This window comes from Chiloscyllium plagiosum, unplaced genomic scaffold (assembly GCF_037043375.1).
Source record: "Chiloscyllium plagiosum isolate Xiang-an unplaced genomic scaffold, Cpla_swu_hap1 HiC_scaffold_6, whole genome shotgun sequence".
Taxonomy (NCBI): domain Eukaryota; kingdom Metazoa; phylum Chordata; class Chondrichthyes; order Orectolobiformes; family Hemiscylliidae; genus Chiloscyllium; species Chiloscyllium plagiosum.
Window position 1 is genome coordinate 85,702,913 of NW_028270144.1, and position 23,943 is coordinate 85,726,855.

Here is a 23,943-nt window from a genome sequence, read left to right on the forward strand (position 1 = left end):
AGCTGATATGAATATTTGGTACCTTTTTTCTGCTTCATTTTACTTTCTATTCTTTTGTCCTCCAGTAAGCTTGCATGGCTTTTTTTCATGAAGGGATTGTATTCAAACGACCTCCTCTTATTTTTCAGTTACAAATTTGGCTCCCAATCTCCGATTCTAACTTATCTGGACCAAGTTAAAAATCACACAACACCAAGTTATAGTCCAGCAGGTTTAATTGGAAGCACACTAGCTTTCGGAGCATCGGTCCTTCATCAAGTAATAGTGGAGGGCTCAATCCTAACACAGAATTTATCGCAAAAATTTACAGTGTGATGTAACTGAAATTATACATTGAAAAATTGATTGTGAAGTTTTGAATACCATGATAGATTTACTTCTTTCATGTGTAAATCACAAAACCTTTTTTAAAAGTTGCATTCTCAGGTTAGCTTTTAACAATGGGTGATAGCTAAACAACCTAATTTTGCTGCTCGTCGGATGCTGCCTGAATTGCTGTGCTCTTCCAGCACGACAGATCCAGAATCTGGTTTCCAGCATCTGCAGTCATTGTTTTTACCTAATATATTGAAGGTGTTAGCCCCCTGTGTTGTCTGTCTATGCCATGATGTTTAGATTGATTCTAATCTAAAAAGCGAGATAACGGAGTTTTACATGAATTCATGCAGTTTTTGAGTTCAGAGTTTACATGAATGCAAGCAGTTTTTATGCAAAGTACAATGTAACCCTGCAAGTACAAATTCACCCCACAAAATATGTGTGCGCATGTGGGTCTTTGTGTGTGTGTGTGTGTGTGTGTGTGTGTGTGTCTGGGTTGGGGGTTATGAGTGTGAGAAAGTGTATGTGTGTAGTGAGTGTAGAGTGTCTTAAGTCTGTAAGGGGGTGCATGTGAAAGAGTGAGAGTGTGGGAGTGTGTGTGTGTGTGGGGGAGTGTGTGTGTGTGTGTGCGCGTGTGTGTGGGGGGGGAGAGTGTGTGTGTGGGGGGGAGTATGTGTGGGAGTGTGTGTGTGTGTGTGTGTGTGTGTGTGAGGGTGTGTGTGTGAGGGAGTGTGTGTGTGTGAGGGAGTGTGTGTGTGTGTGAGGGAGTGTGTGTGTGTGTGAGGGAGTGTGTGTGTGTGTAGTGCAATGGTGGTCACCTGTAATGTGACATGAACCCAAGGTCCCAGTTGAGGCCCTCCCTATGGGTATCGAACTTAGGTATCGGCCTCTGCTCGGCCACTTTTCGCTGCTGCCTGTCCCGAAGTCTGCGTTGGAGGATGGTCACCCGAAGGTCCGAGGTCGAATGTCCTGGACCACTGAAGTGTTCCCCAACTGGGAGGGAACACTCATTGGCTGAGCCACATGAGTACATGCCATGTACAAGGTGGGAGGTGTCCCCACGCGTAATGGTGGTATCTGTGTCCACACTCTGTCACATCTTGCAGCGCCTACCATGACAGGGTTGTCCTGACAGCTGGGCAGCTTGCTACGAACAATGATCTGTTTGAGGTTTGGCGGTTGTTTAAAGGCAAGTAGTGGAGGGTGGGGAAGATCTTGATGAGGTGCTCATCCTCATTGATAATGTGTTGCAGGTAACGAAGAACGTGGCATAGTTTTTCAGCTCCTGGGAAATACTGAACAACGAAGGGTACCCTGTCGGTTGCAGCACGTGTCTGTCTCCTGAGGAGGTCATTACAGTTCCTTGTTGTGGCACATTGGAACTGGTGGTCAATGAGTTGGGCATTGTACCCTGTTCTTGTGAGGGCATCCTGGTGGGCGACATGGTGGCACAGTGGTTAGCACTACTGCCTCAAGAGTGCCAAAGACCTGGGTTCAATTCCTACCTCAGGCAACTGTCTGTGTGGAGTTTGCACATTCCCCCTGTGTCTGTGTGGGTTTCCTCTGGGTGCTCCGGTTTCCTCCCACAGTCCAAAAATGTGCAGGTTAGGTGAATTGGCCATGCTAAATTGCCCGTAGTGTTAGGTGAAGGGGTAAATGTAGGGGAATGGGTCTGGGTGGGTTGCTCTTTGGAGGGTCGGTGTGGACTTGTTGGGCCGAAGGGTCTGTTTCCACACTGTAAGTAATCTAAAAAAAATAATCTAATCTAATAAAAAAAATCTTCCCCACAACCCCTCTACTTGCCTTTAAACAACCGCCAAACCTCAAACAGATCATTGTTCATAGCAAGCTACCCGGCTCTCAGGATAACCCTGTCATGGTAGGCGCTGCAAGATGTGTCAGAGTGTGGACATAGATACCACCAATACCTCCCACCTTGTACATGGCATGTACTCATGTGGATCATCCAATGTTGTCTATCTTATACGTTGCAGGCAAGGATGCCTTGAGGCATGGTACATTGAGGAAACCGAGCAAAGGCCACGACAAGGGATGAATGGGCACCGCACAACAATCAACAGACAGCAGTGTTCCCTCCCAGTTGGGGAACACTTCAGTGGTCCAGGACATTCGACCTCAGACCTTCGGGTGACCATCCTCCAAGGCGGACTTCAGGACAGGCAGCAGCGAAAAGTGGCCGAGCGGAGGCTGTTGGTAAGTTTAGGAACAATAGGAAGGGCCTCAACTGGGACCTTGGGTTCATGTCACACTACAGGTGATCACCATTGCACTATACACATACACAGACACTCACACACACGCACAGACACCCACACTCACACATGCACCCCCTCACAGACGTAAGACACTCTACACTCACTACACACATACGCTTTCTCACACTCACAAACCCCAACCCAGACAGACACACACACACAGACAGGCAAAGACCCACATGCACACATATATTTTGTGGGGTGAATTTGTACTTGCAGGGTTACATTGTACTTTGATCAAAAACTGCATGGATTCATGTAGAACTCCATTATCTCACTTTTTAGATTAGAATCAATCTAAACATCATGGCATAGACAGAGAACACAGGGGGCTAACACCTTCAACATATTGTCTAGCTATCACCCACTGTTAACAGCTAACCCGAGAATGCAACTTTTAAAAAAGGTTTTGTGATTTACACATGAAAGAAGTGAAACTATCATGGTATTCAAACAGATAAAAGACAATCAATTTTTCAATGTATAATTTCAGTTACATCACACTGTAAATTTTTGCTATAAATTCTGTGTTAGGATTGAGCCCTCCACTATCACCTGAAGGAGCGACGCTCTGAAAGCTAGTGTGCTTCCAATTAAACCTGTTGGACTACAACCTGGTGTTGTGTGATTTTTAACTTTATACACCCCAGTCAAACACCAGCATCTCCAAATCACTTATCTGGACCAGGTTTATTCTCATGTCATTGTAAGGTTTTCCAAATTATTTATTCTTCATTCAGATCATAGGTGACAATGAAAAATGATGTACATTTGCAATTATTTACATTTTGACTTTGGATGCATAGTCACTAAATATATTTAAAGACACAACTGGATAGATTCAGGATACTATGTGAATGAAGGAAAATAGGAATAGCATAGAAACTTAGAGTTGGGGAAAAGATCATCAATGATCATAGCAAATTGTTTAGCAGGCTCAAAGGGTTGAATGGCCTATTGCTGATCCCATTTTTCATATTCTTATGCAGACTTAGATCATTTACCTGGTAAATGCTACTCTGGTCAGTTGTAAGGCTTTCTGTCTCTCTTATTTGGACTAGACATAGAACATATGGAACACCTTTGATACATGAGGAGTCCATGATAAACTGTACTTTGATGCATGGTTAATGGCTTCTTTTTTAACAGACAGTCTGCATACAACACACCTTTCATTATAGCTGGTGTCTACCAAAGGCAGCTTCAAACAGAGGTTGTAAGTACAGTTTTAATAAGAAGGGACTATATTACATGGGTGAAAGCTAATTAGAATAGAGACAGGAAAATCTGCCAAGATTCAGCTGTCTATTTGTTGTATTACAATTCCAAATGAAGAATTTTAAACATTAAAACACACTGCTCTCCTTCAGTTTTCTTCTCTACATTACAATGGGAAGAAGCAGGGGAAAGCAAAGAAAATTTCAGATTTATATAATGCAAAGATTGTGTTTTCCATTGAAATCACCCTTTCTATAATGATAGCATGTTTCTCAAAAAAAAACAGTTCTTGGCAAGTGGGAAACAGGGGCAAAATTAAATTAAGTTGATTGTCAGTTCTGCATCGCCCTGGGAAGGTGGCAGTTATATTTTTTCCTTTAATCATTGCAGTCATTGTGTTTACTGTGTTTTTTTTTAAGAATGAAATTAGATACGGAATTCCCAGAATTTCATCTTAAAATGCTGAAGGAATGACAGTGTATGTTCAAATCAGGATGGTTCATGACTTGAAGGGGGACTTGCAGGTGATGTTTTCTCAGTGATGCTGCTGCTCATCTCTCTGAATGGTAGGAACGACTGGGAGGTAGTGTTAAAGTAAGTTGGTGAGCTGCTGTGGCATTCTGTAAATTGCACATACAGTCACAGTGCATGGAAGACAGAAAGGATAGATTGCTGAGTTCACTGTCAAGATGCAGATCAGGAATATAATTTGTGGTGAAGGTTGTCACTTACGAATGTTGTTATGCTTTAATTTTCAACAACAAACCATTTTCTTCAACCTCTTTCCCCTGTGGTCCTCTTCCTTCCTCTAGTGATTAGTGCAAGGAGCTCATGAATTTCTTTGGCAAGATTGAGACGATCTAATCAGTTGCCTCTGTTACGTCCCTCCCTTCCCCTAGCTCAGGGGATCAAAATACCTTGAACCCTGCCTATACCTCAGGCCTCCGGTGATGTCAGACCTGCTGAGTTTCTCCAATAATTCCTGTTTTTGTTTCAGGTCTCAGCTTGTTTTCTCCCCAAGTTTCTCAATTATTCTCCCTCACCCCAATTCGAAGTTTATCTTGTTCTTGTGTCCCACCTCCTGTTCTCTTTGCCCTATTTCAACTAAACAACTTCAAGCTTCCCTTCCTGCTCTCATGATAGCTGACATTGCTAACGATTCTCTCCCCCACATTCTGTCCTTCTCTCTCCCACATTCTGTCCTTCTCTCTTTCAAATTTATCATCACTCCTGTCCTCAAAACAAATCCATGCGTTCCTTGCGACTGCTGCCTCAACTCCAACTACCCCTTCCTCTACAAGTCTTTGAATGTGCTGATGCCTCCCACATTTGTGCCCTTCCTCTTCAGAATTCCATGTTTCAATCCTTCCAATCAGGCTTTCACCTCTGTCACACTATTGAAAAGACTTATCAAAGTCAAAAATGGTATTCAAAGTGACAGTGGGAAAAGAAAATTACCCTATCTTTTGACTTTTTCCCAGACTTTGATGCAATGCTTCTCCACAGTTATCCTTCTGGATAGCACTGCAGCCACTTGATTCCACTCTTATTCATATAATTCAGGGATTCAAGGAGTCAGAGCCATACAACATGGAAACAGATCCTTCTGTCCAACTAGTCCATGCCGATCATGCACTAAACTAAATTGGTCCCACCTGCCTGCACTTGGCCCGCATCCTTCTCAACATTTCCTACTCATGTACTTATCTAGATATTGCACCCGCATCCACCACTTCCTCTGGAAGTTCATTCAAAACACGAACCAGATGCAGTGTAAAAAAATTGCCCCTCATGTCTTTTCTAAATCTTTCTCCTCTCACCTTAAAAATATTCCTTCATAGTCTTGAAATCCCCAACCCTAGGGAAAAGACACCTGCCCTTCATCTTACCTATACCGCTCACAATTTTATAAACCTTAGTAAGGTCACTGCACAACCTCCTATGGTCCAGCTAAGTCCCAGCCAATCCAGCCCCTTCTTATAACTCACATCTCTATTCCCAGCAGTATCCTGGTCAATCTCTTCTGAACCTTCTCCAACTTAATAACATTCTTCCTACAACAAGGCAAACCAGAACTGGACACAGCACTCCAGAAGAAACCTCACCAACATACAACCTTGTACAACGTCAATGTAATATCCCAATTCCTATACTCAAAGGTCTGGACAATGAAGGCAAGCATGCTAAACACCTTAACAACCCTATCTCTATCTGATGCAAACTTCAAAGAATTATGTTAGAGACAAAAAAAACCGCAGATGCTGGAATCCAAAGTCGAAAAACAGGAGGCAGGAAGAACACAGCAAGCTAGACAGCACCAGGAGGTGGAAAAACCAATGTTTTGGGTATTAACCCTTCTTCTGGACTAGTCTCCAGCCTCCTGTTTGTCTAGTCAAAGTATTACGTACCCGAACACTTAGGTCTCTACATCACTACCCAAAGCCCTACTTTTTAAGTCCTTGTTTTGTTTTACCAAAATGCAATACCTCACATTTAGCTAAACTAAACTCTGCCATTCTTCCTATGACTCTATGAGTTTCCCTGGCACTTGGCTGTGGCTACCTTAGTGTTTGCACCGTAGTGTCCTATTTGATTGAAATGAGGTTTCAAATACATAGCAGTATAATGACTAAGAGTGTCAATTTCCACTTTTACAACATTGTACACCATTGCTCCTTCAACACTTCTGCGGCTGAACCCCTCAGTGATGACTTTGTTACATACAGGCATGACTATTGTAATGAATTCTGGGCCAATCACCTAACTTCTACCAACCATATAATGGAGGTCATCCAAACACTGCTACCCATGTGCGAACTTGCACTTTAGTGCTTTTCTCTCATCATCCCTGTGCTTGGTGATGCACATTGTTACCTGGTTAGAAAATAATCTCAATGTATCATTCCCATCCTCATTTCCAAATCCTTCCATGACTGGAAATGTACCCTCCAACATATTTCTGCTAATTTGCTTTGTTCTCAAGTATGGCCACTTCTAATCTCCTCAACTTTGGTGGCCATGCCTTCACCTAACTAGGCTCTTAGCTCTGAAATTCATTAGAATTGTCTCTAAAACTACTGGGAATTTGGGTAAGGGTAGTGGTACATAAACTTTCTGTAGTCATAGCTAACTCAAAAGGATGTGGCTGTTGAAAGGTTTTACAAGCTACTCCTCAGGATTGGGACCGGAGTCTAACCTTTCTCAGCCTCATCATCAATATCCATACTTCCATCATAAAGCCAGTAGTGAAGATTTTGACTGATGATTGTATAGTGTTCAAGTATGAGTTCATAACGGAGTAAACATGGAGAAAATTCATGCTTGAAATGATAAATAGTAAGTAACATTTTGAGCCACACAAATGCCAGACAATAGCTATGTTCATCAAGCAAGAATTTAACTATCCTCACTTGATTTTCAGTGGAGTTACCATTGCTGAATTAACTGACCATGAACTCAACTGGATCAGCCATATGAACATTTCCTGACTTTCCAAAGCATGTCCACCATCTAGAAGGTAAAATTCTGGAGTGTGATGGAATGTTGATGAATGCAGCACCAAAACAGTATGTTCGATACCATCCAGTTCAAAGCAGCCTGCTTGTTCTGAATCTTATCCAACACCTTAAACTTTCATTCAACCACTACTAGTATTCAGTGGCAGTGGAGTGTACTTTTTAAAAAATGCACTGCTGCAATTTGAATTGCTCCTTTGAGGGCACTTTCTGTACTATCTAGAAGCATACAGGCAGCAGACACATCGGAACATACCATCAGCAACTTGCCCTCCAAACTATACAACACTGCTTTAGAACTATATCACTGTTGCTTCACCATTTCTGGGTCAAAGTCCTGGAAACCCCTCCTGAAGTGCTCAGTGAGTGTACCTACACAACATGGTAACTTATCATCACCTTTTCAAGGGCAATTAGGGATGGGCAATAAATATTGATCTTTCCAATGATTTACATATTTCATAAATTGATAAGAACAAACCTTCCTAATAAATGTAAATAACTGTCCAATTTTGCTGATCTGCTCCATTTCACAGAGCAGAATAGTTATGCATTGATGGCTGCTTTGTTGCCATCTCAAGCATCAAGTTCCTCATATTTTTTCTGATCCATCCAGTCTGCCAACTCCTCAAGTTGACTTGTTCCATCCTTTAGATATGCATATCTGTATTGGTGTTTGGTGGTGAACAGATATTATTACATGACATATTTGAAGCTCCTGTGTCAGGCCAACAATGAAAGAACAGGAACATACATTATGTTCCTGTGTCTAACTCAAACCTTCTAAAAGAGATCACTTTAAAAGATACTTGTATAATTCAGTGTGTTGTTTATGTTATGTTGTATAAGTGTAAGTGGAAGAGAAATCAGAACCAAAGGCTGAATAACACTAACTCTGAATACCTAGCATTGTAATACTTTGCTTTTGTTTTAGCAATGTTAGTCATTCTGAACATTTAAATACAATAGGCATCCTATCTGAGAAGGAAGTGACCTTGGGAAGAATTTCAATGATGAAATAGGATCACTTTAATGAGGAACTAAACCTTAGCAGTTCTACATTAAAGCTTCCTACACCTTTAAGCTGAGGCAGGACTCTGACCCTGCTTCTGCAACAGCACCCTATTCCAATCCTCTCTTCAGTGATCAGCTCCTAAACGCAAAGAACACTGTCAGAAACTTGTCCAAAACATTTACAGGAGTCTGACCCTGGAAACTTTGCAGCGATCTACACCACAAGGGTGATGTGACCACCTACATTTATACAGTTGATCTAGGTTGGAAAATCCCAGCTTCCAAATCCTGCTTTCAAGTCACAATTATCTGATTGAAACACCAGATTTGTCCAAGCCCCCCTGCAACATGATCTTGAAGATTACAAAAACATGATCTGGACCTGTTATAATTCATTTAGTTGTTGGTTGTTCAAAGTTCTGAAGATAAGCATGCTTTGAAGACAGTAACTTCTCATAAATGCTGTGGGTTCTCTAAAACTATATGAAACAATGGAAAGCAAATCAGATTTTCTCATTACAAACATGTACAAGCTTTAGGTGGGTTATTTTAAGATCGTTTCTGTCAGAAGTTTAAAATATGTAAATTTAAACAATGTTTTGCAAACTTGTTATTTTTAAGAGAAAAAAAAATTAAAAACATCACAAAAATATACTAATCCATTTGCCATCTCTCCCCTCTTTACCTCTCACTCATTCACTGTCCCACTGCTAACCATCTAGCTCACCACCAATTATACTCTCAGACCATACATTTCACCACCGATCAAGTTTTGCAACACTCCTGCTTATGCTCCCTTTTCGAGTCCTTGGTGTGAGTGGCAAGAGGCAAAAAGCAACCTGTGGAGTGAGAGTGGCCTCAGCTTGCAAATTCGTGGAAGTATACTGTAAGCTCAAAAGATGGTAAACTGGTAAATCGGCAAGTGGAAGAGACCTCTCCAAAATGACACTGAATGAGTCGAGACCTTACACCAATCAATGTTAAAATAAATCGTGAAACTAAATGCGAATACCTGCCTCGTCAACTGACCCATATTAAATTGAAATGTTGTAAATGGGCCAATATTAAGTGGGAACTTACAATATGCATTTTTTTAATTCAGTAAGTAAAAACAAAGCAGGTGAGCTATAGCATGTGCCACTTACTAGACTTGACTGCATCAAGGAGCTTTAGAAAACCTGTTCAAACATGCTGGAACAAGCTGCAACATGCACAGAGGGAAACAAAGCGGGATTTTTACTTTAATTTTGCTTAAATTTCCTGACACACAGCACTTTTTGGTTTAATATTTAAAAGGTTATATCAACTGAAATTACTGGAATGAATTCTTGAAACAGACTAGAAATTTAATTCGCTATATAAGTTTCATTTATCGTCAGAGCTCATTGGAATGTGCTGTGAGAGATTGAAATTCAACTTCCATTAGCTATCTTTTTGGAAATTAATTTTGATCACTGTCCATCATTTCAAAAATCGCATATAGAAGTAGAGTGAATGGTTAACAAAGCTAATGATACAGAAGTAATGATGTGTTCTAACACCCAAAAACTGAGCTTGTGTAAAATGCCTTCCACTTTTACAACATTTAGACATTCCAGATGGGAAATATCCTGCAAACTACTTTTAAAATGTATCATGAACCTATAATGTACTTTATGAGAATTACTGTTTGCTGAAATCTCTCACTGCGAATTATTACTTGCTGAAGTCAATAATTATACAAAATGCAGTGATGTACTTACATGCTGTATGCTCACTCACACTCGCCGACTTACCAGTTTGCTTGCAGCTTGTAGCACACCTCTGGGACCTTGCAAGTTGCTGCCACTCTCACTCCTCAGATTGCTTTTTGCCTCTTGGCCACTCACACCAAAGGCTACGGAGAGCAGGGCAATAAGCAAGAGGATCAAGAAACCTGATCAGTCAATCTTGTTTAATGGTTTAATCCTAAATTGAATCAGTAAATGTAAGTCGACCATTCAATAGTGCTGGCTTTAAAAGGAGCATGAAATTTCGCTACAAAGGGAGAGCGAGATCAATAGACCCCAAAGAGTTTGGAGGACTACTATTGCAGAACTGCGTTCAACATTAGCGAAGTGACCAAAATCTTAAATATGTTGCAAATGGGAAGTCAGTGTGGAAAAGGAGGAAAATGATGAGTACATTTTAATTGTAATCAGATTGTGCATATTGATTGGGGATTAACTTGGAAATAAGTGTAAGTAAATGGGAACTGACTTAAATTGAGATTGCTGGAGTGTGTGCTTGTGATGGGTATTTCTGCAAACAAAAGTGAATACCCCAGTTATCACCAGCAAAAAGGTATAGATTGGCTCCACTTCAATCATTCACTGTTTACTTTTTGTATTATAAGAAGTGCTGTTTTTTTGTGCATCTCCAATTATATTGGAAGCTGAAGTGGTAAGTATTTAATAGCATAGAACAAAACACAGTGTAAAATAAATGAATAAAAAAAGCAGTTCCAACAAACAAAAATCGAGATAAAAGTAACATAAATAACTAAGGTTATAATATAGTATGATAGGTTGTGTATCTGAACTACAGTACACAAGATTTTATAGAGAGTGAGATTGTCATATGCATATGCAGTAGATGGTTTTGTCTCAAACCTCTTTGGCATAGAGTCGTTGAGCCTGATTTTGTGTTGGAAAGATCCTGACACAGAAGGAAGAAGTGTACCAAATAGTTTGCTACAGACTGTAATCTCACCTTATGGTGAAGAATGGGGTCGATGTGTGCGTGAGAGAGAGAGAGAGAGAGAGAGAGAGAGAGAGGGTGTGTGTGTGTGAGAGACAGAGAGAGAGAGAGAGAGAGAGAGAGAGACAGAGAGAGAGACAGAGAGAGAGACAGAGAGAGAGACAGAGAGAGAGACAGAGAGAGAGACAGAGAGAGAGAGAGAGAGAGAGAGAGAGAGAGAGACAGAGAGAGAGACAGAGACAGAGAGAGAGAGAGAGACAGAGAGAGAGAGAGAGAGACAGACAGAGAGAGAGACTTGGATTGAGAGAGACACACACACAGACAGAGAGAGAGATGGCAAAAATGGACCTGGAAGAATTGGTGGAGGACAATCTATCGAATACAGGGCTGGTGGAGTGGAAGCTGAGAATGAAAGGAGGGAAGGATTAAAAACAGAAATTCAAGTAGTAAATCCAATACATTCTGGCAATTCACTGCTGTGAATCATTGGTTGAGTAAAAGGAATGAATGTCAGATGTGTTTGTGTGGAAGGTAGCATCATCAAAATAGATGACAGAAAGAGAGGATGGAATGAAGTCCTTTTAGAAACTAATATATGAGGAAGTATAGTCAAGGCAGCTGTGACACTGTAGTGAATATTTGTTGATGGTCTCTATTTCTGGAGATGGAGAAGCCAAGGAGGGGAAGAAGAAGAGTCAGAGATGGACCAAGTGAATGTAACGGAAGGGTGGAAAAACGTGGATGCTTCAAAAACCCTGTTGAGTTCAGTTTTCTTCATGTGCAAGTCATATTATGCCCCAAACCATTTCCTCTACTGGTAAAATGGGAACCATCAACAACTAGGACAGGATTTTAAAATCTGAATCCCAAAGGTTTGCAAAACCTCCACAATTTCATGAAAATTGTGTATGTCATCATGCAAGACACCAAAAACATTCCAGAAAATAATGGGAAGCAAATTTCTGGGGAGAATGAGGAACTTAAAAAAAAAATCAGTTTAGGTAAAGAAATATTATTACAGAAATTAACGTGACTAAGTAGTGATTTGTCAAACTACATCCTGGGGTTTTAAAACAACTAGGTGCAGATTTTGAGTACATTGTTTTTGAACTTATGAAATTCCCTAGATTTTTTAAAAGGGAACACATTTTGTTGGACATTTTCACCTAACACCAATCAGGACAACTTGCACGAACACTACTGTAAAGGGGAAAATCAACATGTGCCCTATATGAGAAGAGTGCTGAAAAGTTGACAAGTGGAGTCCGAATGATGGAGGCATTGCCATCAAGAATACACCAGTTAATGAAATAATTGACAGAATTCACTGGTTCACTTCTTCGGGCATTGTCATGACCAATCACAGTTAACCAGGCTAGTTTAAAATTTGGGCAGAGCCTGGCAATTAACTTTCTAACATCATCAACTAGTGTATTCTCCATACTCTAAGTTCATGAGGAAGTATTTAAGTAAATGTTGGACAGAGATAAAGCTACAGTATTGAAACACTGATCACCCAAAACTTCGATGACAGCAGCTCTCCAATAGTACAATATGTATTCTTTTTGATCTTCTAAGTGTTGGTTGATCCTAACATCTCAAGATGACAAATTGTCATCAGAAGTAATAAACTAGAATGGTGAATATTATTGCTCACAATACAACAGTAGAATATTCCAAACACATCTCAGTTAATCATAGGTGCTAACTTAAGAAAGACATCAAGCTCAATGCAGATAATTCATCATTAGGAATCAGGGCAAAAGCAAGAGAGTAAAATAAAAGGATTACTATCCTGATTACATAGCTGGTACATAGAAGCTGGGATGTAGGAGCTGAGACTGACCAATGATGCAACTTGAACAGTATTAAACATGAGAATCAAATCTGTGTCTTGGAGTATTTTATCACACTACAGGTGTTACTTAAAGTTACATCGGTTGCTGTTGTTTTTCAATTAACCTCTTGAATTATGATGCAACTGGAAACAAGTACAGAAATGGTTTCAGAAAAAATCTGGTCCAGAGGCTCAGTTGGTAAATGTATGGACTAAAATGTGCTAATCAAGATATCTCAGGATTGATCCTCACTCCTCGTGCTGAATTTGCTTATATTTTCGAAGTTATCGGTAAGGCCACTAAATCACCTCATGGAGCCAGCCTCTCCTCTTGATCGTTCTAAATCATGCAAGAGCTTTGATGCAAGATAGGAACAGCAGCAGGTCTTGCTGTAATGACTCATAATAAACAGGCTGTTCTACTAATGCCAGAAAAGAAAACTTTTTTTTTTAAAAAAGTGAACATGCTGAATAAAAGCAACATATGAATGACATATCAAAGTTTTATAATAGGTTACTGATCCAGACAAAACTGTGTTCTTAAGCACGTTTTAGTAATGGTGGATTAACAAAAATACAGTGCTGCGTGAGTAAATTATTTCTTTGAGCCAGGAAACTGGATTGATCCTTTGCCACATTTCTTTCCCAAAACTTCAAAATCTAAATTAATTAACCAATAAAGCTAACGATGAATAATCCAGATGATGTCATTCTATTGTTCGATAGTCAATCTGAAAGGTTAGGTCATATTCTCGGCAACATCAGTGGCAGTTATAGCACCTTTACTATCCCACGCCATTCTTCACCTTGATAAAGGCAAGGTGACCTGCACACCCACACTCTACACAGATGATTTTTCAAAAGGAAAATCTCAGAATAAACACAGTGCAAAGTCAAATACCAATACTCACGTGCAAAATTAAAAATGCCATTACAAAAATAATTAAACAGAACATAGCCCATAGCATATGGAAACATAATTCAAACTGATATGTGGTTAGTTAAATGGTAATCAATGACATAATCTGCATTACACTGCATGCAGTTAGATTAATTTTCCAATACCTGAAAACAGCAAAACACAAAGTGAAGTCAATAATTTCTATTAGCCATAATTATTTTCAAATGTTTTGACTGACTTAATTAATGTACTTCTCTGTTATCCAAAACAACTATTTGAAGTTTTAGATGATTCGGTTTCTCCCTTACCCTAGTAACTGTTTGAGGCTAAATCAGACAGTCCATCATTTTGGTGTCATGCTTAACCTTGAAACCTTCCAACTATTAACTCGCACCTTGGGTGGCACAGTGACTCAGTGGTTAGCACTGCTGCCTCACAGCACCATGGACTCAGACAGTCACCTATGGCTGGAATTGAACCTATGTGGAGTTTTCACATTCTCCCTATGCCTGTGTGGGTTTCCTCCAGGCACTTGGGTTTCCTCCCATAGTCCAAAGATGCACAGTTTAGGTGGATTGGCCACTGGAATTGCAGGGTTACAGTGATAGGTTAGAGGAATGGTTCTGCGTGGGATTCTTTTCAGAGGGCCAGTGCAGACTCAATGGGCTGAATGGCCTGCTTCCACACTGTAGGAATTCTATGAACTACATATCTCTGTCATCAATAGAACTGCCTATTTCTAATTTCACCTTTTCTCTTCCAGAAGACATTATCTAAAACTCTCTCAACCCTTCTTTCACATCCAAATGGTTCACTTCTGACTCCTCCCTTCCCTTCCTTGACATCTGTTTCCATTTCTGGGGTAGGCTAACTTTCAATAACCATTACAAACCTCCCGACTCCCATTTTTACCCTGATAATACATTCTCACAACCTTTTCCCTATATGGATTCCATTCCATTCTCCTAGTTCCGCCATGTCTATCACATCTGTTCTGATGAAGTCACCTTGCACAGGCGAACTCAGACATGTACACTTCTTTCATCAATCAAGGATTTCCTGTCACTGTGGTCAGCAGAGCCCTCATCTGTGCCTGATCCATTTCCTGCACCTAACCTCATCCCTTCAGGTCCATCCCATAATGAGGCAAGGGTCCCCCTTGACCATATTTTGCCCTCACCACCAGCCTTCGCATCCAAAAACTCACAAGCTGCCATTTCCTTCCCCTTCCTTGTCAGCTTTCCACAGAGACCATTCTTTCTCAGACACCCTGGTGCAATTTTCTTCCACTCCCAAAACTTCCTTACACTCTTGGTACTTTCCCATGCAATCACAGAAGATACCTATTTACCTCCTCTATCCTCACTGCCCAAGGTGCCAAAAAAACCTTCTAGGTGAAGCAGCAATTTACCTGCATTTCATTCAGTCTAGTCTGCTATATTCATTGCTCAGAATGCCCCCCTTATGTTGGAGAGATGAAATGCAGATTGGATGACTCCTTTGCAGAATACCTCTGCTCCATCTGTAAAGTTGACCCTAAGCTTCCAGATGCCTGCTCATTCAACTTAATACCATGTTCCCATACCGATGTTTCTGTCTCAAGCCTGCTGCAGTGCTCCAGAGAGGGCTCAGTGCAAGTTGAAGGAACAATGCTTCAACTTCTTTCTAGGTACCTTACAGCCTTCAGGACTTAACACTGAGTTTAACAATTTCAAAGCATAAACACTCCCCTCCATGTTTACTATCCTTGATTTTGGTTCTGCGTGGATTGCACCCACAAAGCCAACCCATTGTCAACTATTCACATTTCTTATGAGCTCCCATTCAGCATTTTCTTCTCTTCCAGCTTCTATTCTTTTGCCTGCATCTCTTTTTTCACACACTCTGTGGACACAGTCTCCATCTAGCTGACTCACTCCTTCTCCCTCATCCATCAGCAACAGCATAAACACCATTTCCAAGTTGCGATTTTTCAGATTTCCAGCATCCATGGTTTATTGTTTTACTTAAAATGACTTAGGAGAATTACCTGTACAGAGCAGTCAGCCAGAGTTCTTATTTATTTTAAAGCTACTAGCACATTTTTTTACTTTTGTTTTAGATTTCATAATGTTGTAATTAATCTGAAGCAGGTGAATAAAAGACCAAACCAACTGCAAACAGACCTTGGACTTTTAAATAAAGTAAGTGCATACAGGAAAATGTTTGGAATGGAAGTCATTTTCTTTCATTTATAGGATCAGCACAATTAAATATATACAATTCAGATAAGGGGAGAAATTTATGAAAAAAATTTACATAGAAACACCATTTATTTCAGTTAGAATAGGTATCCAGACGGTATCTTTTACAACCTTAGACATCCCAAACTATTTTACATCTAATTAAATGCTTTTTCTTGCAATGCAGTCACTGTCATAATAAAGAAATGTTACAACCAATTTTTGCGCAGCTAGTTCCCACAAATAGCAATAAGATAATCTGAATTACTGATGTTGGTTTAGAAATAAATGTTGGTGATAAACCTCATGGAATCCTTTACCAGACATGGCAGACAGGACCTTGATTTGACATCTCTCCGAAAAGATGGAACCTCTAACAATGCATTGACATGTCAGTCTATGTTAGAATTAGGGACAAGGAGAACCAGACAGCTCCACTGAAAGAAGTGGTTCAAAAGGAGCAAGCACTTCAGCAAATTTCCTACTTTAATTTGTTAACCTACATCTAATACTTGGAAGGATAACTTGGAGTAAAAAGTAATGCTCTTAAAATTTCATAAAAACATTAGCTTGGTCTGCTCAAAGTGAGTGAATTGATTCCCACATATCTACCCAGTTTTGCATCTTAGAATCATAGAGTCATAGAAATGTACAGCATGGAAATAGACCCTTCGGTCCAACCCGTCCATGCCGATCAGACATCCCAACCCAATCTAGTCCCACCTGCCAGCACCTGGCCCATATCCCTCCAAACCCTTCCTATTCATATACCCATCCAAATACCTCTTAAATGTTGCAATTGTACCAACCTCCACCACTTCCTCTGGCAGCTCATTCCATACACGTACCACCCCCTGCGTGAAAACGTTGCCCCTTAGGTCTCTTTTATATCTTTCCCCTCTCACCCTAAATCTATGCCCTGGAGTTCTGGACTCCCTGAACCCAGGGAAAAGACATTGCCTATTTATCCTATCCATGACCCTCATAATTTTGCAAACATCAATAAGGTCACCCCTCAGCCTCCAACGCTCCAGGGAAAACAGCCCCAGCCTGTTCAGCCTCTCCCTACAGATCAAATCCTCCAACCCTGGCAACATCCTTGTAAATCTTTTCTGAATTCTTTCAAGTTTCACAACATCTTTCCGATAGGAAGAAGACCAGAATTGCACACAATATTCCAACAGTGGCCTAACCAATGTCCTGTACTGCCGCAACATGATCACCCAACTCCTGTACTCAATACTCTGACCAATAAAGGAAAGCATACCAAACGCCTTCTTCACTAACCTATCTACCTGCGACTCCACTTTCAAGGAGCTATGAACCTGCACTCCAAGGTCTCTTTGTTCAGCAACACTCCCTAGGACCTTACCATTAAGTGTATAAGTCCTGCTAAGATTTGCTTTCTCAAAATGCAACACCTCGCATTTATCTGAATTAAACTCCATTTGCCACTTCTCAGCCCATTGGCCCATCTGGACAAGATCCTATTGTAATCTGAGGTAACCCTCTTCGCTGTCCACTACACCTCCAATTTTGGTGTCATCTGCAAACTTACTAACTGTACCGCTTATGCTCACATCCAAATCATTTATGTAAATGACAAAACGTAGAGGACCCAGCACATATCCTTCTGGCACTCCACTGGTCACAGGCCTCCAGTCTGAAGAGCAACCCGCCACCACCACCCCCTGTCTTCTACCTTTGAGCCAATTCTGTATCCAAATGGCTAGTTTTCCCTATATTCCATGAGATCTAACGTTACTAATCAGTCTCCCATGGGGAACCTTGTCGAATGCCTTACTGAAATCCATATAGATTACATCTACTGCTCTGCCCTCATCAATCCTCTTTGTTACTTCTTAAAAAAACTCAATCAAGTTTGTGAAACATGATTTCCCACGCACAAAGCCATGTTGACTATCCCTAATCAGTCCTTGCCTTTCCAAATACATGTACATCCTGTCCCTCAGGATTCCCTCCAACAACTTGCCAACCACCAACATCAGGCTCACCGGTCTATAGTTCCCTGGCTTGTCCTTACCGCCATTCTTAAACAGTGGCACCACGTTTGCCAACCTCCAGTCTTCCGGCCCCTCACCTGTGACTATCGAAGATACAAATATCTCAGCAAGAGGCCCAGCAATCACTTCTCTAGCTTCCCAGAGTTCTCAGGTACACCTGATCAGGTCCTGGGGATTTATCCACCTTTAACCGTTTCCAGTCATCCAGCACTTCCTCCTCTGTAATATGGACATTTTACAAGATGTCCCCATTTATTTCCCTACAGCCTATATCTTCCATATCATTTTCCACAGTAAATACTGATGCAACATACTCATTTAGTATCTGCCACATTTTCTACAGCTCCACACAAAGGCCACCTTACTGATCTTTGAGGGGCCCTATTCTCTCCCTAGTTACCCTTTTGTCATTAATGTATTTGTAAAAACCCTTTGGATTCTCCTTAATTCTATTTGCCAAAGCTATCTCATGTCCCCTTTTTGCCCTCCTAATTTCCCTCTTAAGTACACTCCTACTTCCTTTATACTCTTGTAAAGATTCACTCGATCTATCCTGTCTAGACCTTGCATATGTTTCCTTCTTTTCCTTAACCAAACCCTCAATTTCTTTCATCATCCAGCATTCCCTATACCTACCAGCGTTTCCTTTCACCATGACAGGAATATACTTTCTCTGGATTCTTGTTATCTCATTTCTGAAGGCTTCCCATTTTCCAGCCATCCCTTTTCCTGCGAACATCTGCCTCCAATCAGCTTTTGAAGGTTCTTGCCTAATAGCATCAAAATTGGCCTTTCTCAAATTTAGAACTTCAACTTTTAGATCTGGTCTATCCTTTTCCATCATTATTTAAAATCTCATAAAATTACGGTCGCTGGCCCCAAAGTGCTCTCCCACTGACACCTCAGTCACCTGCCCTGCCTTATTTCCCAAGAGTAGATACATCCACATACTGAATCAGAAAAATTTCTTGTATGCACTGAACAAATTCCTCTCCATCTAAACCTTTAACACTATGGCAGTCCCAGTCTATGTTTGGAAAGTTAAAATCCCCTAGCATAACCACCCTATTATTCTTACAGATAGCTGAGATCTCCTTACAAGTTTGTTTCTCAATTTCCCTCTGACTATTAGGGGGGTCTATAATACAATGCCAATAAGGTGATCATCCCTTTCTTATTTCTCAGTTCCACCCAAACAACTTCCCTGGATGTATTTCTGGGAATATCCTCCCTCAGCACAACTGTAATACTATCCCTTATCAAAAATGCCACTCCCCCTCCTCTCTTGCCTCCCTTTCTATCCTTCCTGTAGCATTTGTGTCCTGGAACATTAAGCTGCCAGTCCTGCCTATCTCTGTGCCATGTTTCTATAATTGCTATGATATCCCAGTCCCATGTTCCTAACCATGCCTTGAGTTCATCTGCCTTCCTTGTTGGGCCCCTTGCATTGAAATAATTGCAGTTTAATTTATTAGTCCTAACTTGTCCCTGCCTGTTTGACTCAGGTCTGTTCTCAATTGTACCAGTGTCAGATTGATCTCTTTCCTCACTATCTCCCTGGGTCCCACCCCCCCACCCCCCACTCCACCCACATACACACACACACACACACACACACACACACACACACCTTACTAGTTTAAATCCTCCCGAGCAGTTCTAGCAAATTTCCCTGCCAGTATATTAGTCCCCTTCCAATTTAGGTGCAATCCGTCCTTCTTGTACAGGTCACTTCTACCCCAAAAGAGATTCAATGATCCAAAAATGTGAATCCTTCTCCCATACACCAGCTCCTCAGCCATGCATTCATCTGGTCTATCCTCCTATTCCTGCCCCCACTAGCTCATAGCACTGGGAGTAATCCAGATATTACTACCCTTGAGGACCTACTTTTTAAAATTTCTGCTTAACTCTCTGTAATCTCCGTTCAGAATTGCAAGAATAAGAAGCATTCAAACTATATATTGCACAGGACAGTGAAATTAATTTCTCCTTCTGCCTTCCCTGATGAGATATCTTCACTCAAATCTCAGGCTATCGCCCTTTGTTGCACAATTTTTATTCATGATCTATCCTTGTTCATGATTTCACCAAATGGATGGAATAATATAATTGTGCCAAATCTGAAATTAGGTTTGTGTCAGGATCCCTTTTGCAAATTGAACTAAATTCCTCAAACTCTCTCTATGTTTCCATATTTGATATTTGATGGATGTTGTCTTAAAAAATAAAAAGACAGTATTGCAAGTGACTGCATCAACCAGATTCCCCTGACAGCTGATATGTATCTCAGCCATCTAATGCACCCGTAAGCTCATTGTTGAACACAAACTAACTACACTTTCTTTTGTTTCAGTCTTGCTACAATTTTTCAATACACAAATGCAGCTCACCTGAAAGGACATTGTCACCACCTAAAAAAAACAAAACAGAACAACATTACATCAGCAAGCACTTCTAAAAACATTAAAAAATGATTTTAGATCTGAGTATGGATCAAATAACCAGATACTTATTCCTACTTACAGCTAATACATTAAATGTCCTTGGTTCAAAAGATAAATCTATTATTTTACCAAATCCTTTTGTTTTGGGAGGAGTGTGCATTGGATGTTATTTACATGAACCTGTTCCAGCTATCTGATAAAGCCCCTCAGAAGAGAAAGTTAACCAAAACTCAACTCTCTGAAATTGAAGGCAAATGAATGATCTGGTGAAATTGGCTGAATGGAAAGAGAAAGATGAATGCAGACTACCCAACTGAATATTGTATACATGTTTATGAAACTATAATTATTTTACTGTTTTTTGCAATGAGATGTCATAAATTTACCTGCATTTTATCGAATTTCACCAGAAAATTAATTCATGCGTGAAACAAAGTACAGAAATTTCAGATTGTAAATATGAAAATTAGAAGAGAATGCATTTATTTGATCGTGAAATAACTGCACAGAGGCCAACATACAATCACTAAGTCACCCTTTATTTAGATGTGCAGAGTACACTGGCTATGACCAGCCAGCTCCGAGTCAGTCCCTGAAGTCAGGAGACTTTCTGAATCCTCAGTTTTTATCTGTTAGCCAGGGTTCCCTGATCGGCCCAGGTTAACAACCCCAATCAAGGATCACAGTCAATGAGATCCACATGGTTCCAATCAGTACACGCTATGTAGCTATCGCGAGAAACTTGGAACTTTCAGGATTTAGCGTCAATCTCTGTATTAAATGAATAGTGATATGGTATCAGTTAAGGTTTTATCAGCTAGGGTATTTATTGAACTTTTATTTAAAGTCTAATGCCATGTCTGTTGAATAAATGTTGAAATCTATTAAAAACTATGGCTAACAAAACACAAATGAAGGTTAAAGCAATCGATTCATGAGGAGTATTTTCTCTCTAGTTTCTTAGAATTCTTCAAACCAAGAAATTTATAATAGTTATTTTTTGTTAACATTTCGAGAAAATATAGATGGCTGCTCATCCAAAACAATATTAAAATAAATATGACTGAACTGGCAAAGTTACAAATAAAAGAACGTTCAACAAAATCCAGAATTACCTTGGGCATCATGTTTCAAATGCATCTCTAAGAGAACAATCAATGGTTCTAATAATGCAAACCAATCTAACAGCCAAGTTAGTTAAACAGATCAACTGCCAACATTTCACTTTGAAACACATGCAAAATTGAAAGTAAAATATGACCAGTTTGTGAATACAACATTCAAGTTACACTTACTGCTACAATAAAAAACTGCTCCCTTATGTCTTTAACAGGCAGTCATAGGCATTAACACTCGACTGACATTTGTAAATGCCAAAAACAACACGTTTTAAAGATTGAAGAGCAGAGGATTTAGGGAGTCAATTACTGTGTGTGGAGCACAGGCAAATAAAACCATAGCCTCTAACGGTAGAAGTGAAGGCAGACACACAACTGGCTGGAATTGGAGATGGAAATGTGTTGCTGGAAAAGCGCAGCAGGTCAGGCAGCATCTAGGGAACAGGAGAATCGACGTTTCGGGCATTAGCCCTTCTTCAGGAATGAGGAAAGTTGGTCCAGCAGGCTAAGATAAAAGATAGGGAGGAGGGACTTGGGGGAGGGGCGTCGGAAATGTGATAGGTGGAAAGAGGTCAAGGTGAGGGTGATAGGTCAGACTGGGGTGGGGGCGGAGAGGTCGGGAAGAAGATTGCAGGTTAGGAAGGCGGGGCTGAATTTGATGGATTTGACTGAGACAGGCTGGGGGGAGGGGAAATGAGGAAACTGGTGAAATCCGAGTTCATCCCTTGTGGTTGGAGGGTTCCTAGCCGGAAGATGAGGCGTTCTTCCTCCAACCGTCGTTTCGCTGTGGTCTGACGATGGAGGAGTCCAAAGACCTGCATATCCTTGGTGGAGTGGGAGGGAGAATTGAAATGTTGAGCTACAGGGTGGTTGGGTTGGTTGGTCCGGGTGTCCCAGAGGTGTTCCCTGAAACGCTCCGCAAGCAGGCGGCCCGTCTCCCCAATATAGAGGAGGCCACATCGGGTGCAAAGGATGCAATAGATGATATGTGTGGAGGTACAGGTGAATCTGTGGCGGATATGGAAGTTTCCTTTGGGGCCTTGGAGGGAGGTGAGGGGGGAGGTGTGGGCGCAAGTCTTGCACCTCCTGCGGTTGCAGGGGAAGGTGCCGGGAGTGGAGGTTGGGTTGGTGGGGGGTGTGGATCTGACGAGGGAGTCACGGAGGGAGTAGTCTTTACGGAATGCTGATAGGGGAGGGGAGGGAAATATATCCTTGGTGGTGGGGTCCGTTTGGAGGTGGAGGAAATGGCGGCGGATGATGCGCTGTACATGGAGGTTAGTGGGGTGGTAGGTGAGGACCAGTGGGGTTCTGTCCTGGTGGCGGTTGGAGGGGCGGGGTTCAAGGGCGGAGGATCGGGAAGTGGAAGAAATGTGGTGGAGGGCATCGTCGACCACGTCGGGGGGGAAATTGCGGTCCTTGAAGAAGGAGGCCATCTGGGATGTGCGTTTTTGGAACTGGTCCTCCTGGGAGCAGATGTGGCAGAGTCGAAGGAATTGGGAGAATGGGATGGCGTTTTTACAGGGGGCAGGATGGGAGGAGGTGTAGTCCAGGTAGCTGTGGGAGTCGGTTGGTTTGTAGTAGATGTCCGTGTTGATTCGGTCGCCTGAGATAGAAATAGAAAAGTCGAGGACGGGGAGGGAGGAATCTGAGACTGTCCAGGTGAATTTGAGGTCCGGGTGGAAGGTGTTGGTGAAGTGGATGAACTGTTCAACCTCCTCGTGGGAGCACGAGGCGGCGCCGATACAGTCATCGATGTAGCGGAGGAAAAGGTGGGGGGTGGGGCCAGTGTAGTTGCGGAAGATGGACTGTTCCACATATCCTACGAAGAGGCAGGCATAGCTGGGGCCCATGCGGGTGCCCATGGCTACTCCTTTCGTTTGGAGGAAGTGGGAGGATTGGAAAGAGAAGTTGTTCAGGGTGAGGACCAGTTCAGTCAGTCGAAGGAGGGTGTCTGTGGAAGGGTACTGGTCGGTACGGCGGGAAAGAAAGAAGCGGAGGGCTTTGGGTCCTTCGTGATGGGGGATGGAGGTGTACAGGGACTGGATGTCCATGGTGAAAATAAGGCGTTGGGGACCGGGGAAGCGAAAATCATGGAGCAGGTGGAGGGCATGGGTGGTGTCCCGAACGTAGGTGGGGAGTTCTTGGACTAAGGGGGACAGGACGGTGTCAAGGTATGTGGAGATGAGTTCGGTGGGGCAGGAGCAGGCGGAGACAATGGGTTGGCCGGGGCAGTCAGGTTTGTGGATTTTGGGCAGGAGGTAGAAGCGGGAGGTGCGGGGTTGTGGGACTATGAGGTTGGAGGCGGTGGATGGGAGATCCCCCGAGGTGATGAGGT

General features: G+C 41.6%; 1 protein-coding gene across 1 annotated transcript in view; it reads right to left on the reverse strand.

Annotated features, from left to right (window-relative positions):
• Positions 1-23,943, reverse strand: part of micu2 (mitochondrial calcium uptake 2) — a 458,574-nt gene that overhangs the window by 188,520 nt on the left and 246,111 nt on the right. Inside the window, exon 3 of the mRNA XM_043691937.2 lies at positions 20,437-20,457. Within this exon, the coding sequence (XP_043547872.2) occupies positions 20,437-20,457 (21 nt within the window). The remainder of the gene's footprint in view (positions 1-20,436; positions 20,458-23,943) is intronic.